At 38.7% G+C, this 19463-nt stretch overlaps 1 protein-coding gene across 1 annotated transcript; it reads left to right on the plus strand.

The window, feature by feature from the left end:
- The first annotated feature begins 1798 nt into the window (after positions 1-1798).
- On the plus strand, positions 1799-19404 carry FAM177A1 (family with sequence similarity 177 member A1). The gene is made up of 6 exons (XM_032404948.1): positions 1799-1954; positions 2051-2174; positions 8187-8360; positions 15897-15963; positions 16966-17063; positions 18710-19404. Exons 2-6 carry the CDS (start codon positions 2079-2081, stop codon positions 18914-18916), a joined length of 642 nt encoding a protein of 213 aa, XP_032260839.1. The 5' UTR covers positions 1799-1954; positions 2051-2078; the 3' UTR covers positions 18917-19404.
- The last annotated feature ends 59 nt before the right edge of the window (positions 19405-19463 follow it).

Raw genomic sequence — 19463 nt, forward strand, 5'->3', positions numbered from 1 at the left:
ACCTTTTTAGATCTATAAGTACCATTAAGTGATAAATTTAGACCACAATTATGTTTTCAAGTAGATAAATTATATTAATACCTGGATGTATTTTTGTCATAGTGATACAATACAACTTATACTACAAGGTGAATGAAGGACAGATTTGACATATTGCTTTGCCCACTTTTAGTTGAGGTATGACAGTCTGGAGATAATGACAAAAATATAAATGCCCAAAATAAAACCATTAGAATTTCTATGCTTTTCTGTCGCTACCAGTCCTTCATTTGTAATAGGTTGCTCTTCAGCTATTTGTGTTAAAAGTAACTCTTCTTAGGAAATACTTACAGTTCATGTTGGGATATGACTTGCATTTTGAATTTTCAGTTAACTAATAAATATACTTGTAAACTTTGAAAACAAGTTCTGCTTCAGCAGTGAAAATTGTAATTTGATGTTTGTCAATTTGCAAAATAAAATCATGCATTTATAAACACTCCACAAATTTTTAATAATATTGTTGATGTCAATAAGAGGAAAGGGATTTTGAGTACAAGTAATGTAGAACTGTTCTTGTTTATGAAAGCCAAATCATAAGGTCTTGAACAATTGGCTCTTTATTTTCCTTTTCAATTTATTGCAGTTTGTTTTTGCTGTTTTGGGCCACCAGGCAGCATCAGATCATATTACTAAAACTTGTTTACATTAGCAACAAGCTAACTTGATTTTATTACCAGAATATGGATTATGATTTCCAACCAATTATTAAAATGTCGATGGTTTTCAAATAATTAACTTTGTCTTTAAGGTTTTTGGTTTGTTTTTTAGGTTATAGTTATATGCAGGATAGAAAGTGTACAAAAATATTAAGCAGAGAATAAGAAAATAATTTTTGTACAAGAGAGAAAGGAATACTTAAGGTTGCAGGGGTGTTGGACCTATTGGTGCCATGTAGAATAACATGTACCAGGCCATAACTTTGGGGAATATTTCTGAATTTTGACTGGCATACAAATGGAATTTAAAGTTTCATAAAAAGCTCCCTGTGGCCAAAATAATGTATTTTTCACCTCTACAATTCACAATAACTTGTATGAAAACTTTCATACTAAAACTACAATAAAAGAACATGTACCTGGAAATGCTCCAATGAGTGTGAGTAATGCTGTAATCCCTGCTCATGACTTTAATTTGCGTGAACACTGGGAAAAGTCTGCCATGACCCCTGACACACACACACACACACACACGGGCGCACGTGCCCCGAGAAGTCTGGCATGACCCCTGACACACACACACACACACACACACACACACACACACGGGCGCACGCGCCCCGAAGACATAGATAATAAAATATTCCTCATATTGGTCAAAATGGAATCTTGCTGCTACCCTTCACTCTCCTTCAGATGTCACTTAACTTTTTTCTACAGTTATACTTAAGCATTTCAGAGAAGTGTAAACAAAATTTACTTTTGAGGCTCTTATTTCAAGGGTATTTTTGGCTAGACTGTCATCCATGTTAGGAATGGAATATGGAGCAGAGCCTCACATCTTAAAATACATTTTCACAAGCCTTTGAAGCACACTACGAGGCTGTTTCATTTTGTAAGTGCAGAAACCAAGGTCTGGGAGAGTGACTGCCCAAAACGCAGCTGGTGGCTGGCTGCGCCCACATCCCGAAGCCAAGATCCAGGTGCAGGTACGAGGCATGACGTCACCGGCGGTGCCAGGCGGCGGCTCCGAGAGCTGCGGACGTGGGCTGGGCCGGAAGCGGTGCCGCAGGCTGCTCGCCTCGCTCCGCCCCACGCGAGCCGGTCGTTGCGCCTCCCAGGCGGCGGTCAGACGAGCCGGAGTTGGGGGGCGAGGCGCCAGCCGGCCCCGCCCCTCAGGCCGGTCCCACCCATCAGGGCAGCCCCGCTCCTCCTGCCGTGGCGTGGCCGGGCGCGGCGCGAGGTGGGCGCTGCCGGTGAGTCCCACTTGGTGACGGCCGGCTCGGTCGGCGCCTGGGTGGGGAGGCGGAGAGGGAAATGGGCTGATCGGCCATTACGTTCTATCTTGCTAGCGCCAGCAGCCCTGTGGCGGCGACGACGATGGACCCGGAGCCCGCGAGCCGTCCGGAAGGAGGAGAAGCAGTTGCAGCCTCGGGAGCTGCGGCCGCCGCGACGTTCAGGGAATCGGCTCGGCAGGTAAGTGCGGCCGCCGACGGAGGCGGCGGCGCGGAGGCGGGGGCCAGGGGAGCCCCGTCTCGTGTCTGTCTCGTCCGCCGGCTGCCCTCTCGGCCTGCCCTGCCTTTCCCCGAGCAGGCCGCCCACCGGAGATGCGTTTCGGGGCTCCTTCTCACGGTAGCCCCACGTCTGCCCAAAGACGCCGGCTTGGGGGAAGGGGCGGACGCCTCCCCACAGCCGGGCGGCCCTCCGCAACCCCTCCGCTGGCCGCGCCGCAGACCGTGGGGCTTGCGGGGGTGCTGCTCCAGCTTGGGGTCTGCGAGCGAGAGAAGGAAGGCGTGTCCCCGCAAGGCTGTCCTTAGAGTAACTGGAAGCCAGGTGACGGCGGCTTCAGACACTTCTCAGCCTCTGCGTGTGTAAGCGCCTGACTTGGCTTGTGCCCTTTGGTAGGCTGATAGCAACTATGTGCTGAGCGTTTACAGGCTTTATTTCACTTAATCCTCATAACTTCTGCATGATGTGGGCGTTATCCCCGTTTCACCCGCGAGGTAACCAAGGCTCGGAGCTGCCCAACAGAAACCTAATGGGAGCCACATTGTAAATTGTACGTTTTCTAGTAGCCATACTAAAAAAATAAAAATAAATTTTCATGTTTTATTGTATATTATTAATATTTTATTGAATCTAATTTAACAAAAAACTTCAGTACGTAATTAATGTGAAAGTTAATCATGAGGTATTTTACATTTCTCTTTTTGGTACGAGTCTTAGAAATCCTGTGTGTGTGTTACACCTACTGCACATCTCGGTTTGAACTATTCTCATTTTATGGGAGCAATTAGCCACATGTGGCTGGTGGTTACTGTGCTGGATGGCGTAAGTTTAGAGAATTAGGTAAGGTTTGGAGGCTTGTTTTGTTTTGGATTTGGTAGTCTAAAGTAGTAGTTTAGAATCTTTGGCCAAGTAAAACTAATGAAGAAATTGCTTTAACTGAAACCAGCTCAGGAGTATACAGTTTGGGCCATAAAAAACCTGAGTTGCTCCTCTGTAGAAATCTTCCCACCTTCAGTGAAAATGAAGCGTAATTTTTAGTAGCTTCATTTTTGACACTAACTACTAAAATGTTAGTAAGACATTCCCCCAAACGACAGATTCCTAAGGGAATAAATAGTGCCTGAATGTGAGTATAGCTCTTGTAGTATAAGATGTAGTTTGCATGCACAAAAACTTTTCCACATACTAGTGTTTATATGGAATTTCTTGTTTTTCTCCTACTTAAGGAGGAAAGTAACCAGCAAGAAGGAATTCAGTGGAATTCAGCGGCAACACTAATTGATTAGATTCATTTTCAGTTGAGACCTGTTGCTGACAGGTACAGATGAACTGGACCTCTAAGTCCACGGTCCTGGGTGTATTTTCCATTTGATTTTTCCTTCTGTTACTGTAATTGTTTTCACCACTGCGTCAAGCTTGGAATTGCTCTAATAGCAAAGTAAACATACCGGTATTGATTTACCAGCTAAATATTGTTTGAAGAGAGGTTTTTCCTTTTGGTTTAGTGATAGCGTGTTATTTTCATATTCTTGGTTGAAAAAAATAATAGATATCTAAATAGTAAAGGAGGCCGTTGAGCAGAAAGTAGAAAGTTATAGGAATACTCCCATGGCCAGTATCTCACGTTCACCAAAAGTAAGTTTGTGTTGTAATCATTCTGGGATTTCCTGTGCATATATAATCTCTTCTTTTGTGTTAAACACAAATGGATTCATACTATACAAACTATTTTCTAACTTTCCCTTTTTGCTCTCATTCACATTCCTGAAGCAGAAACATCTCTGGGAACCCCAGATCTATGCTTTTGAGTATAGTAAGAGAAAAGAGGCCAGTGAGGTGGGGACTTGGATGGAAGGAGAGCCTGCTGTCCTTCATCAGTTTGTCAGAACTGAGAAATTCCAAGTGCAGTGTAGGGAAAGGAGTAAGAAATAGGAGCTTGGCTCTGTGTTTAGAATTTCACCTTAAACCAGGCCATACAGTACCTGTTGTGACATTTTATCAGGCAAGTTCTCTGACTAAACTTTTAACCAAAATCTGAGCCTCAGTATTATTAAAGAAGTTAAAATTTCAGTACTACTCATTCATTTATGTAGCACTTCTGCTACCAAGAACTTATGATGTACTAGGCACTATAGATTACAGGATATAGCAGTGAAGGATACACGCTGTGCCTACTCCTCTATGTTGCTAGCTACCTAGTTGGGGAAGGTGATACAGAATAAAATCCATGATGTGTAGTACATGTTTTAAAGAAGTTCTAGGTGCTATGAAAGTGTATAAAAAGAAGATTGCCATTAAAATCAGGCCCCAGGAAACTAGATAAAACAGATTTACAGTCTGGTGGTTAATCATAAAATTTGATAAAAAATGAATTGACAATGCATCTATTAATTTTCTGGTATTAGGAACCTCTTTTTTTCAGATCTTTGGAATTTGTTAAAGTGGAATTTGTAATACTGACAGTGAAATTTTTCTTACTAAGAGGTTTATTGTTTATCTGTAAAAAAGAAACATTTGCAAAATTCAGAGAAGAACTTTCATTTATAATTGTTGGAAATTTTTCAACAAATTAATTTTCTGGTTGCTTTTATCCATCAGTGTCTCCCTTCTCTGTTTCCCCTTTTTTATTCCCCAAGTAGAGGTCAGAATCACATGCAGTAGATTGTCTCTCACAGATTTTTTACTTGCCAGTTTGGTTCCTTATGATGAGGTGTTGACAGAAGTATAGCCTGGGGGCCAGAGCCCACCAGCCGCCTGTTATAATTATATAAAGCTTTATTTGAACACAGCTATACCTGATTATTATGGGTTGTCCATGGCTGCTCTCACAGAGTTCAGTAGTTGTGATAGAAGCTGTATGGCCTGCAAAGTCTAGGCTATTTACCATCTGGCCTTTGTTTTTAAGAAAAAGTTTGCTTACTCCCATTTAAGAAGATAAACCTAAAACTTGGGTTTTACTGTATCAAAAATTAATATTAAAATTTTTAAAGAAAGCCCTTAAATAAAAGTCTCCTTAATAAAAATCTTTATATGAAACGTTATTAGAGCAAATAAAATCCATTTTTAATTATATATTATGTATAGAGAATATTACTCAAAGTTTTGTTTAAACTTAACTAACTTTGGTATTGGAATGAAAAATATGAATCAAGGGATGCCTGGGTGGTTCAGTCAGTTAAGCGTCTGCCTTCGGCTTAGGTTGTGATCCCAGGGTGCTGGGATTGAGTCCCACATTGGGCTCCCTGCTCAGCGGAGAATCTGCTTCTCCCTCTCCTGCTTCCCCTGCTTGTGCTCTCTCTCTCTCTCTCTGACAAATAAATAAAATCTTTTAAAAAAAAGATAAAAGTATGAATCATATTTCAGCCTTCACCTTTGTAGGTTTAAAAAAAAATCTTTTGGAAGGAATATACCCAAGAGTGAGAGTTAATGGAGATAGTAGCTAAGTTTATACTAACTGTTATGATCCAGCTGGAATGTTTTGATTTATTAAAGTTGTCTAGGGAAGGTAAAGTAGTTGAGCCAGTGAGAGATAGCCCTTCTCCTTTGCCTTTGTCTAAGGAAGGAAAAATTGAGCCAATGAGAAATTGCTAGAGCGAGCGGTGAGAAGCTGCTTCTGCTCTGTGGTGGTGGAACAGGTCACGGTGATGTACCCTGAAAGGTCTCAGCTCTGTTCACTGACTGGAACTGTTGCTTTGGCATTAGATCCATTCAGATAGTGTGACGACTGGAGATCTCACCCAACTTCTCTGACTTTCCCTTGCTTGTAAAGGGGTCCACAGATCTGAGTAATGGTTCAGAAGGTAACGTTGAAGTCAGAACAACCATAAACCAAATCTTATTTCAAGGGGAAAAATGAGATAGAGCAGGAATGGCTCACCATGTCTAGGGACCAGGTGAACTTGGTGGACCATTTTTTTTTTTTTTTAAATTTTAAAGATTCTATTTATTTATTTGTCAGAGAGATGGGGCGGGGAGCACAAGCAAGGGGAATGGGCAGGCAGAGGGAGAAGCAGGCTCCCCACTGAGCAAGGAGCCTGATGCGGGACTCCATCCCAGGACCCCAGGATCATGACCTGAGCCGAAGGCAGACGCTTAACCGACTGAGCCACCCAGGTGTCCCCATGGTGGACCGTTCGTTGTCCATTTTGTTTATGGACATTATAAATGGGCTGGTCTTCCGTTGTTAAGGGCTGGGATTTGTTTGAACTCTCAAGACAGGCTAGGGAGAATTGTGGCTTTTGTTTCTTCAGGTTAATACATAGATAGCCCAGGCTGTCAAGGTTTGCATGATCTCCGTTCGCTATACAGCAGTTAGAGTTGCTGTCAGTGATGTCTTCACGTGTCGTGGAGCAATGCAGGTGGTTTGTAGGTTGGATATACCTGGATTCACATCCTGGCTAATGACTAAACTTACCTTTGGGAACTGAAGAATAGAGAGTCATATATATTTTCTAAGAAGGAACTTAGAGGATTAAGAGGAAATACGACAAAAATGAAGTTACTTATATTTGCATAACTGGGCAATTCTAGTCCACTATTTTTATCAGTATAATCCCATCTCTGCAACTGCAGTTCAGAGAACTTTCTTTCTTACTGGTTGAACAACATTCATGGGTTTAAATTGTGTGGTCATATCCACAAGTATAGGAATCCTTATAGAGGACAAAATTTTTGAACTCTGGACCATCCTAGGGAATCCCACCAATGTGGACTTTAATTGTTGCAGTCCTGTAGTCCTGTATCATTTTGTTTGGTTTAGTTTTAAAATTGTATCAGTAATACATGAGCATAGTCTCATCACAAAACAAAACAAACAACAAAATACAAAAAAGAGTAACAGGCCCCCATGACTACTCCCTTACCTGTACCTCCTCCCCTGTCTCAGTACCTGTCCCTAGGAGTAACCACTGCTGGGTTTTTCTTCACAATTGTACTGTGCCTTTTTGAAGTATTCTAGTAAGGAGATGAAATAAAGGCTTTCTTAGGAGTTAAAACTTGAGGCAAGATAACAGTGAAAAGCTCTTTGTCCTCTCCCACAATATGCATTTACTTTCAATTGGGAACATGGGTATATATTTGAGATAAAATTAGTATTTCCCTAGGAATGAAATTTGGATGTAATTAGAATTCCATAGACTATTGTACTAAAATTTGTAAAATCCTTTTACTGTCAGGAAAACTCCGTTGTCACCTATGCGTTATTGACTAAGAAATCTGAAAGCTCAGCGATGGAACACTTATGGCTTGTTTTCCAGATTTGATCTACAAATGAGTTTTATTTGGATTGCACAGTGCTTTAAAACATTTTTTTCAGTTTAAATGTCTTCGTTGGGAATGCTTTCTCCACAGGGTCTACCTTTCCCTGTACAGTTTTGCTCACTTTTGGTGCCGCTTGGCCTTAAAAGGCATTTTAATTTGGAACTCCTGTTTTGAGAAAAGGAGAGAAGCAGAGTTAAGTCGAATGGGTTTTGTTTTGTCCACATGTAGCTAAGCCTAAATCCAAAGATTTAGGAGAGTTCCCTGCCATGAACTGTTATTTTATTTTATGTCTCTAATATACGTATATGTGCATCTATATGATTTTCCTTTGATATTACACATTAATCTGCAAATAACATTATTCTTTAAAACGACTGATGTCCAGAGTGTCTTTGCATATTATATAGCATTGGAATTGCTATGTTTTGAAGTGTGGTGCTTGATTTCTTAGCTGCTGACTTCAAAAAAGTTTATTTGGTTAAATTCTATTTTTTACCCTCAGCAGTGAGTATGTAGATGTTTGCCTTATTATTCATTAAACTCTACATTTATGTTATTGATACTCTTGTGTGTGTATGATGTCTTAATTTTAAAAAAAAATTTAAGGATTGGTTTATGTTTCTTTTTTCCCTAAAATAAAGCAACCAATAATTTGTTTGCCATATGAAAGAAAATTAACCTCCCTTGAAACTCATTATCTTAACTTATTATTGTCATTAGATGAATAGTGAAAGAGGCTTTGAAAATGTAGAACTGGGAGTCATAGGAAAGAAGAAGAAAGTCCCGAGGAGAGTCATCCACTTTGTAAGTGGTGAAACAATGGAAGAATACAGCACAGACGAAGATGAGGTTGACGGCCCGGAGAAGAAAGATGTTTTGCCTACTGTTGATCCGGTAGGTTTGATGCCTTTGTCAGTAGTTTTTTATGAGGCTCACACCCTGCCTACTGTGCTAAGAAGTCACTGTCACTAGTTTTCTAAATTGATTTGTTTCCTCTTAAACATCAAATGGAAGGGGCCTTTTGAGGTAAAAATCAACTATATTTTGATTATAAAAATATGCAGTATGATTTTGGTAGAAAATAATATTTTTACAAATATGGATGGAAATATTTCTGCATTTCAGTAGTCTGAGATAGTTTGAGTGTCAGAGTTCTTGTCAGGGTGGCTAGGTTTCTTTAAGATTTATCTTACTAAATAGAGTGCTTGAATTCCAGTCCCTTTGAATTAAGGACTATGCTGCCATAGTAGTTTCCACCTAAAATTTAGGATTTGTCAGTTCTTTTTTACATCGTTGCCCCAAGTTTTGATTGGAAGATAGGAGTGTACAGTTCTTAACTTTATGTGCCTCATCAGCTAAATTTAAGAATTCTAAATTATACATGATTTAACTATAAAATTATAGGGCAAGCTGTACATTCTTTAAAAGTAGTGCTGTCCTTCTAAGTAGTCTTGAGTTTAGTTGATCAATATTTACTGACTTTCTAGTAGGTACTGTTTTAGGTACTGGTGATACAGCCATGGGCAACATAAATTTTTGCTCTTGTATGCTAGTGCGCAGACAGGGAATAAATACATACTATAATTATCAGACTGTAAAGTGCTATGAAGAAGGGTAGCAGGATAGAGAATTATTATTTTGTATTTGATTTAAAAAATGTTATTACTAGTATTTCATCAGATTTGGCTTTTTTTTTTCTTTTTTAAAGATTTTATTTATGTATTTGACAGAGAGCCACAGCGAGAGAGGGAACACAAGCACGGGGAGTGGGAGAGGGAGAAGCAGGCTTCCCACTGAGCAGGGAGCCCGATGCGGGGCTCGATCCCAGGACCCCGGGATCATGACCCGAGCCGAAGGCAGACACTTAATGACTGAGCCACCCAGGTGCCCCTAGATTTGGCTTTTGATAGATTTTGGTTATTAAAAAAATATTAGATCCAGAGTCTCTACTATGGAGTATATTCAAAGGGCTGTGCAGTATACTCTGATGGCATTTCTAAATGCATGCAGAATATTATAGAGGTGTTTCATGCACTGGGAGAATTGTTGGAATAAGTATTTTTCTTTTAAATTACTTTGAAGGGGTTAATTCTTATTTGTCTGTATACATTTGTATTTATCTGTATGTTTTTAAAAGTCATGGTCTCAATAGTTGCTCTCTATTACATAGAAAGTGATAATAAAAGCATTGCATAATAGGGCGCCTGGATGGCTCAGTCAACTGACTCTTGGTTTCGGCTTAGGTCATGATCTCTGGGTTGTGGGATTGAGCCCTGCATTGGGCTCCACGCTCAGTGTGGAGTCTGCTTGTCCCTCTCTCTCTCTGTTCTTCCCCTGCTCACACATATTCTCTTTCTCAAATAAATAATAAATAAAATCTTTAAAAAATAAAAGCATTGCATAGAAAAAAATGCATCCTTACTACTTGCCTAAAAAACAAGCTTTATTGAAATATAGTTCACATAGCATACAATTCACTGACTTAAAGTTACAGTGATGTGGCTTTTAGTATATTCATAGATGTGCACAACCATTACCATAGTCAGTTTTAGTACATTTGCAGCACCTCTGAAAGAAACTCAGTACCCTTTAGTTATCGTTCCTTATCCTTCATCTCCCCAACTCCTGATAATCATAATCTACTTTCTATAGATTTCCGTATTATGTACATTTCATAGAATGAAATCATATAACAAGTGATCTTTTGTAACTGGTTTCTTTCATTTAGCATGTTTTCAAGGTTCATCCATGTTATAGCATGTGTCAGAATTTCATTCCTTTTTTTGATATACCACATTTGTCAGTACATGGACATTTGGGTTATTTCCACCTTTTGGCTACTATGAATACTGCTGTGAACATTTGGATACAGGTTTTAATTTCTCTTGGTTATGTACCTATGAGTGGAATTGCCGGGTCATATGCTAACTATATTTAATCATTTGAGGAACTGTCTTGTTCTTTATTCTGTTGATAATGGTGACATTGATTTTTGGCTGTGAAACTAGCCTTACATTCCTAAGATAAAACCCACTTGATCATGGCATATAATTCTTTTCATATGTTGATGGATTTAGTTTGCTAGTAATTATTGGGAATTTTTGCACCCATATTCATAAAAAGTACAGGTCTATAATTTTCTTGTGATGTCTTTGTCTGGTTTTGGTTCCAGAGTACTACTGGCCTCATGAAATGAGTTAAGAACTGTTCCTTCTTCTTCTGGGTTTTTTGTTGGTTGATTTTTTGGGAAGAGTTTGTGAAGAATTGGTATTAATTCTTATTTAAATGTTTGGTAGACCTCACCTTGTGAAGCTGCCTAGGCTTTTCGTTGTGTACAGCTTTTTGATTCCTAAATTGTCTTATTTTTAAGTCCATTTTGGTAGTTTTGTTTATTTCATATAAGTTATCAAATTTGTTGTCATGCAGTTGTTCATAGTATTTCTTTATAATCCTTTTTATTTTTTCATTTCTGATTCTAGTTATTTGGGTCTTCCTTCTTTTTTCTTGGTCAGTTTAGTTTAGCAAAAGTTTTATCAATTTTGTTGATCTTTTCCAAGAACCAGCTTTTGGTTTCAGTGATTTTCTCTTTTCTTTTTTCTCCATTTCATTGGTTTTCACACTAGTCTTTATTATTTCCTTCCTTCTGCTTGTTTTATGTCTAGTTTGCTCTACTTTTTCCAGTGTCTTAAGGTGGAATGTTAGGTTATCTTTCTTCTTTATTAATTAGCTATGAATTTTCCTTTAAGAACTGTTTTAGTTACGTCTCATAAGATTTGTATGTTACACCTTCATTTTCATCCATCTCAAAGTATTTTCTCTTTGACCTATTGGTTGTTTGAGAGTATGTTATTTACTTCCCATATATTTGTTAAGTTTTCATATTTTTTTTATTTTATTTTTATTTTATTTTATTTTATTATTTTAATGTTCTTGATTTCCTTTTCTTTTCTTTTCTTTTAAGTAGGCTCCATACCCAGCTTGGAGCCCAATGTGGGGCTTGAACTCACAACCCTGAGATCAAGACCTGAGCTGGGTTGGACATTTAACTGACTGAGCCACCCAGATTCTCCTGTTCTTGATTTCTAATTTCACACCATGTGGTTGGAGAATATGCTGGTATTATTTCTCTCCTTTTAAATCTATTGAAGTTTGTTTTATGGCTTAGCATGTGGTCTTTGAGAATGTTCTGTTTGTACTTGAGGAGAATGTAGATTCTATTGTTGTTAGGTCCCATGTTCAGTAGATGTCTGTTAGGTCGGGTTGGTTCATAGTGTTTTTCAAGTCTTCTATTTCCTTGTTGATCTGCCTAGTTGTCCTATTCGTTATTGACATTGGGGTATCAAAGTCTCCAACTGTTACTGTTGAGTTGTCTATTCCCTTCATCTCTGTTGGTTTTTGTTCTTTTGAGCCCCTTCTACTGAATTTTGCTATTCTGTTACTGCGCTTTTCAATTCCAGAATTTCCATCTGGTTCTTGTTGTTAATTTTTTTTTAAGATTTATTTATTTGTTTTAGGGAGAGAGGGAGAGCATGGGGGTAGGGGTAGAGGGAGAGAGAATGAGAGAAACAGACTCCCCGCTGAGTGCAAAGCCCTACAACGTGGGGCTCTCTTTCATGAACCTGAGCCGAATCAAGTCGGATGCTTAATTGACTGAGCCACCCAGGTGCCCCTCTTGTTAATAATTTTTATCTCTATTGATATTCTCTATCCAATGCAGCATTGTTATACCTTCCTTTATTTCTTTAATTATGGTTTCCTTAGTTCTTTGAACATACTTATAAAAGTTACTTTGACTTTTTTTCTGTTAAATCCAACATCTAGTCACTCATGGGTAGATTCTGTTGCCTGCTTTTCTCCCTGTGCACAGAGCATACTTCTGTTTCTTTGTATGTCTCTTAATTTTTTGTACATTTTAGACAATATATTGCAACTGGGTACTGCCCTTGCCTTCTCCCTCCCCCCCCCCCCACCCCCCAGCCTTTAGTTTAGCCTGCATCTTCATAGAATCTAAGAACTTCCTCTCAATTACCTCTCACCACAGTCTCCACTGATTTTAAGAGCACCCTTTGGGCTTGGACGTTTCCAGCTCTGTTGCAAATGAAGTCAGTTCATTTGGGAAGAGATTAGGAGCTATCTGTTTTATGGCCTACTTTTCCTCCTGGGCAAAACCTCTTAGCCAGAGCTCTGAAGTTGGGGCTAGGGACAGTGTTGCATTCCTGAGTGACAGCCCTACTTTAGGAGCTGAGTGCTTGGTGAAGGTGGGGAGCAGTAGCCTTAGATCTTTTTGGTTTTTTTCACTGCCTCATGAACAGAGGCTGTCAGTGCCCTGGGATTCTCAGTGGCACCATGCCCATGGTAAAGCCTCCATTCCATAAATGGGCTGATAGAAGAAGGGAGCTCCCACCTGTCAACTGCACTCACCTGAAACTTAGGCTCAGTAAAAGGTGGCTTGTGGGCAAGATCAGAAATGCCGATTGATGTTCTGTCATGCAGTATTTGTCTTTCTGTGACTGGCTTATTTTACTAGCATAATGTCTTCAAGGTTCATCTATGTTGTTGTATATGGTAGGATCCCCTTCTTTTTTTTTTTTTTTAAACATTTTATTTATTTATTTGACAGAGAGAGACACAGCTAGAGAGGGAACACAAGCGGGGAGTTGGGAGAGAGAGAAGCAGGCTTCCCGCGGAACAGGGAGCCCGATGTGGGGCTTGATCCCAGGACCCTGGGATCATGACCTGAGCCGAAGGCAGACGCTTAACGGCTGAGCCACCCGGGCGCCCCAGGATCCTCTTCTTTTTTTAAGGCTTAATTTTCCATTATATATATTATCACATATTCTTTATCCATTCATTCATCAGTGGACATTTAGGCTGTTTCTACCTCTTGGCTATTAGGAAGAATGCTACAGTGAAGATGGAGTGGAAATATCTCTTTGAGGTCCTGATTTCAGTCCTTTTGGTTAAATACCAGTATTGTAAATGGGGAAAACAACAGGATAGAGAAAACACAACAATGTTGTAAAAACATACGTGCTCAGGAAAAGACTGGGAAAATATACTAATATGTTAGTGATAATTATCTACAGGTGGTGGAAAAATGGGTGACTTAGATTTTCTTTATACTTTGCTCCATTTTCTAAGTGTTCTGTAAAAAATAAGCATTACTTTTGTAATATCAAAATAAGATGTTTGGGGCACTTGGGTGGCTCAGTCATTAAGCGTCTGCCTACGGCTTGGGTCATGATCCCAGGGTCCTGGGATCGAGCCCCGCATTGGGCTCCCTACTCGGCGGGAAGCCTGCTTCTCCCTCTCCCACTCCCCCTGCTTGTGTTCCCTCTCTCGCGGTGTCTCTCTCTGTCAAATAAATAAATAAAATCTTTAAAAAAATGTTTAAAAACAAAAAAAGATAGCAAGTCTGAATAGTTCTTATTAAGGAAGAGGTGGATACTCAATTATTCAGGAAGAGATGGATACTTAAATTTTTGGAGAAAAAAATGAATCAGCTTGAGTTTGCACCATAAACTGGAAGTCTTGAAGACCAAGATCTGGCCCGTTTCTCTTATTACTGGGGTGATAGTGGTGGTAGTGATGCTGGCAGTGGTGGCAAGGTTCCAGTGTAGGCTCTTGAGTCATCTGTCCTTTTGATTCAGTAAGATCAGTGTCTAAACAAGAGCCCCGTACATTCATTCTGTGTAATTGTGTGTGATAGTGATAGACGTTATTCAGGGATCCTTATCCAATTCCTCAGCTCTGGAGCAGGTTTGACTCTTTGGTAGTCACTGCATGGATATTAGCAATTGTCCTCTCTAGAAACAACCCCAGGAGAATTGGTCCACTGGGAAATACATGCTTTCCTTCAAAAACCTGCTTAATCCTTTTCTAAGTAGTTTCTTGGCCCTGTCGTTATCATGTGTTATAGAGACTGGTTCCATTCCCTATATTACTGCACTGTCCCATTTGCTATAAAAACTGTAAGGTAAACACTAAGATGAGAGCATCTTAAACAGAGTCCCTAAAATAACCCTTATCCTCAAGTAAGAGAAATGCTTCCAGCTCTGAATATAGAAGGTACAGTAGATTTGATTGAGAGAGTCATAAGTATACAGTATTTTTTTAGTTGAATGTGTTTGTTTGCTTGGACACTCATTATGTGTAAATAGAGATGAAAGAGCTAACTCACTTCTGTGTCTTTTCAAGAATATTATCACAGAAATCTGCATACCTGCTTTTCATGAGAAGACTGTTGTGTGTTTCCCCCATTTCTCTTTAGCCCATCTACCCAGACTTACAGATATTCTTGTGTCTGCTGTTTTAATACCTTATAATCATGAATATATATCTTAGCTAAGAAGATTATGTATAATTTCATTTTTTTTCTCCTTCCTGGAAATAATATTAAAATAATATCAATAATAATTATTGTTATTTGAGCGATTGTTCTATACTATACTTTCTTTTGGTAAACAGAAATATTAGTACGATGAAGCATGCTTATATTACTGATTTCATCCACAGAAGCAAACTGTTGTCTGTGTGGCAAGCTTCACAGAAGTGTTCTATGGGAACGACAGCACCAGTATTAACAATGGAATTGTGCGGTGTAGATTGCCTTCTGCCGTTGGTCCTACTTTACTAAATACACACTGAGCTTGTCTTGGGTTATATGGTCTAGGCCTTTCTTAATCCTTTTCTTTTTTTTAAGATTTTATTTATTTGTTAGAGAGAAAGCGAGCACAAGTAGGCAGAAGTGGCCCGCAGAGGGAGAGGGAGAAGCAGGCTCCCTGCTCAGCAGGGAGCCTGATGCGGGACTCAATCCCAGGACCCTGGGATCATGACCTGAGCCGAAGGCGGACGCTTAACCGAATGAGTCACCCAGGCACCCCTGGGCCCTTCTTAATCCTTAAAGAAACAAAAGAGCTCACGTTGCCACTTACTGGTCACTTATTTTCCCATCATTGAAAGTTCATTTGATGTGCTCTTACTTATCCTGCTTACTTTCTCTGAATCTTAATTTCCTTACTGTACTCTAAGTATGTTGTACTGTATGATTTCTTAAGGTCCCTTTGTATTTACTGCATTCTATCTCTGATGTGCTTATGAACAGTGAAGACAAAAAAAGCAGCAGGACAGGAGCAGAGGCTCTAGATTGTCAATTCATAAATAAGACTATGACTTACCAACTCCATTTTAGTGGCTGCTACTTTCTTTGGTTATTCCACAGGCTTAGGGTGGTGGTAGTTATATGGGTAAATATAAAATGTCTTTGTAGAATTCTGTCTGTAAAGCTTTAAATGTTTAATTGGATTGTAGTCTGTAATACTATCTATAGAATATTCTGTGTGCCAACCAAATATTTGATTACTTCATTCTGGCCTAAATATACAGAATGGGTTTAGGTATGAAGGTTGCTAACCTGACTTCTTGTTGCAGACAAAACTCACCTGGGGCCCCTACTTATGGTTTTACATGCTTCGAGCTGCCACGTCAACCCTTTCAGGTATTACTTTTCTGTTTGAATATTGTGTAACTACTATAATATGCTCCAAGAACAAGAACTTTACCAAATGGGGTGTTTCCAAAGTGAAGGGGAAACAATAGGGAGTTAATCACTCTGTTCTCAGCAGCTAGCTAGCGTTGGAAGATATTAATCTAACTTGTACTTCACTTTAAAACATTCTTCAGTTTCAAATTGTGGGTTTTTTTTTAGAGAACTGAAAAATGGCTTTATTAATTTATTTTATATTAATTTTTATGTTTTTGAACCTTCTCTGTTAGCAACTATTTTGCTATTTTGTTATATGGTTTCTTACTGATACTATTCTTACTCTGACTATTCTAGAGCCTGTATTATATAATTCATTTATTTTTAATTTCATTAATATTTCATATCTTAAGTTGAGCTATAAACTAAGTCAGATTTGAAGGAAATGAATTATCAACTTAGGACTTCTATCGTTTTTTGCTTTTTATTAGAGGTAATTTTGAATAGTAATTCATTCAAGAAACATTTATTGAGCACTCAATATTACTAGACAGTGTGGTGTAAGGAAAAGCTTTACTTTCAGACCTGGATTACATTTTGGATCCTTCGTCAGCCTCTCTGAGTCTAACCTTTCACAGTGCCTGGCATGTGGCAGGCACTCAGGGAATGTTACAGTGCAAGCCGTTACTCCCCCATAGCCTAATGATGTCCCAACCCTCTAAGAGTATCTGTTTTTCTTGAAAAATAGACATGTAATAGATAATTATAATACATGGTGATACATGTATAATTGGAGGTGTGAGCAGAGTGTTGTTGGGAACCCAGAAGGAGCCACTAGTGCCTCTTGAGGAAATCAAGGAAGACACAGAAGAGATGTATTGAGTGTTCATAATCTTTTGTATTCTTACAATGCCTTGCACATAGAAGGTGCTCAAGAAGTGTTTATGGAATTGTATAAGCCATTAACTTTTGTGTTTTTTTTGTTTGTTTTTTGCCATTTAACTTTTGTATCTTTAGTGTGTGACTTTCTTGGAGAGAAGATTGCATCTGTTTTGGGCATCAGCACCCCAAAATACCAATATGCCATTGATGAGTATTACCGGATGAAAAAGGAGGTGTGTCTCCTTTTTACATTTTTTTGATTCAGTTTGGTTTACTGTGGACTTCATGGGTTGTGTAATGAGCATATTTATCCTCTCTAGCCACCCAAAAGAGAGCTCCCTTAGGGTAGGCATTTCATTCTAGAGTTACTAATTAATCAAGTTAGATATTTTTAATTTATATACTTATTTTTTAACATTGAAATTTCCCTAGGATCTTTGTGTGAGACTAAGCTAGATTTCATTGTGCTGGGTGTTATGTGAGGTGCCTTATAGATGTTTCTTATTTAATCTTCATACATCTCTCTTTGGATTATTATTCCAGTTTTCAGATGAGGAAATAAGACAGTCTCTGTACTTAGAACCTGTAGACTGTAGTAGGAGAAGTGGAGGATTTGAAGCACAGAAAATTACAAGTACTAGAAATGTGTAAGTGCCAGGTGTTAAGGCACAAGGAGGTGAGGCAATTTTGTCTGCAAATGTAGTGAGGTCTTAGGGTCGGGGTGAAATGAATTTAGCCTCAAGGAATGAGAAAAGTTTAGCTCTTAAGAGCATAGGCTGAAGAACCAAAGGGTCCGAATTCAAATTCTGACTCTGCCACTTCTAACTTTGCAACCCTTGGGCAAGATACTTAACCTTTGTAAGCCTCAGTTTCTTCATCTTTATAATGAGGAAAAGTGTGGCATCTATGTTCAGGGTTGCTCTGAGGATTAAATGAGTTGATATAGAAAATGCTTAGGACAGCACCCAGTGTTATATTGGTGAGCATGAAATAAATATTAAAATCTTCTATTATCCTTCAAGCAAATGGAGGGGGAATTCGGCTAAAGCTAGAATGTAGGGGCCTGAGGCTCAGTTGTGTATTTGGAGCAGTGGCAGGAATGGTGCTTTGTCACTGGAGCAGAGTGCAACGGGAGAGTGGCTGGACACAAATCTGGAAAAGGCAGCTGACTTTATATTTGTTATATGGTTTCAAAAATGGTTTTTGAACAAATGAGTGTTTTTAACACTTCCAGCCATGTTTAGAGCCTCATTACCTAATCTGGACCATTGTAAACGACTCCTCAATGTTTTTCTTGTTTTCTCTCAAGCAAGCTCTAAATTAATCTTCTTGACAAGTTACTGTAACCTGTACTATAAGTCTGTACTACAAACTACCAATACTGCATTGACCAATACAATTGCCACTTCCTCCATGAATTTAGTAGTTCTGGAACTAGAAATTATCTGTATACTAGCTGCTTAGGGGAACAATAACCATGTTATACCGTTTAGTGAATAGACCACCCCATTCTGCTGAATAGGCTGATACCCTATAATTGAAGTGATACAGTATTTAGCTATTTTTATTTAGATTAGAATTGATCTGAAAAGATACAGCCTTTGTCAAAGTTAATTCAGGACTCATCTAAGCAGTGCTGTACCATGCTTTAAAAATAACTTCCCTTTCCTTAAAATGTCATATGATAGTTTCCATTTTAGTTTGGGAACAGGGGACAAGGAGGTATGTCTTGTCTTAATTAGACCAAACTGAATTGGACATGACACTAATGTTTTAGTTAAAAAAAAAAAAGAGGCACAAGCAGTCGAAAGTGGGAAACAAATACTATTCCTTTTGGGCATTTATATTTTATCTATTCTTGATTATTTCCTCTTTTTAGGAAGAAGAAGAAGAAGAAGAAAACAGGATGCCTGAAGAAGCAGAAAGACAATACCAGCAGAATAAACTGCAGGCTGATTCCATTGTCCAGAGGGATCAACCAGAAACAGTGGTATCCAGTTCATTTGTGAATCTCAATTTTGAAATGGAGGGAGACTGTGAAGTAATTATGGAAAGCAAACAAAATCCAGTCTCTGTCCCGCCATAGAATGACTATCAAACTTCAAACTTTAGGGTTTTTATAATACCAGGAACTTTCACATTCTTTATTCAGTGGGAGTTAATACAATTATTTATATTTTAAATTATTATCTGGAAAGGGAAAAATGTTTCTTCATTCTTAGGCTCTATCTAGCAAAAGCCAGATCTGAAATTTGATATTTGTACTATGCTTTTACTGTGTGTCACATTAGTGCTTTGGTTTTAAAATGTTCTTTAAAGAAATTAAGGACATTCTAGAGCCCTAACTGCCAATTAAGCGTTAAATTATCAAGCTTGTCTGTTATTGGTGTTTTAAGAAAAAAATAGTTAAATTACTAAGACTAATTGGAGCTGATCTTCCTAGTCTCAGATTAAAATGAGGATTTTCCCCCCTTAGATTTTCTCATGTTGTCTTACATTTATATATCTAACCATTACATTAATTTCATACTAAGGATGGTTCACTGAGTGTGTAATAAAAGGAGCAAGACAAAAGCACTTTGATTTTTCTTTCCTTGAGAATATTTTATGAAAAGCTGGTTAAGTTTATAACA

Source organism: Phoca vitulina, unplaced genomic scaffold, assembly GCF_004348235.1.
Source record: "Phoca vitulina isolate PV1807 unplaced genomic scaffold, GSC_HSeal_1.0 scaffold7, whole genome shotgun sequence".
Lineage (NCBI taxonomy): Eukaryota > Metazoa > Chordata > Mammalia > Carnivora > Phocidae > Phoca > Phoca vitulina.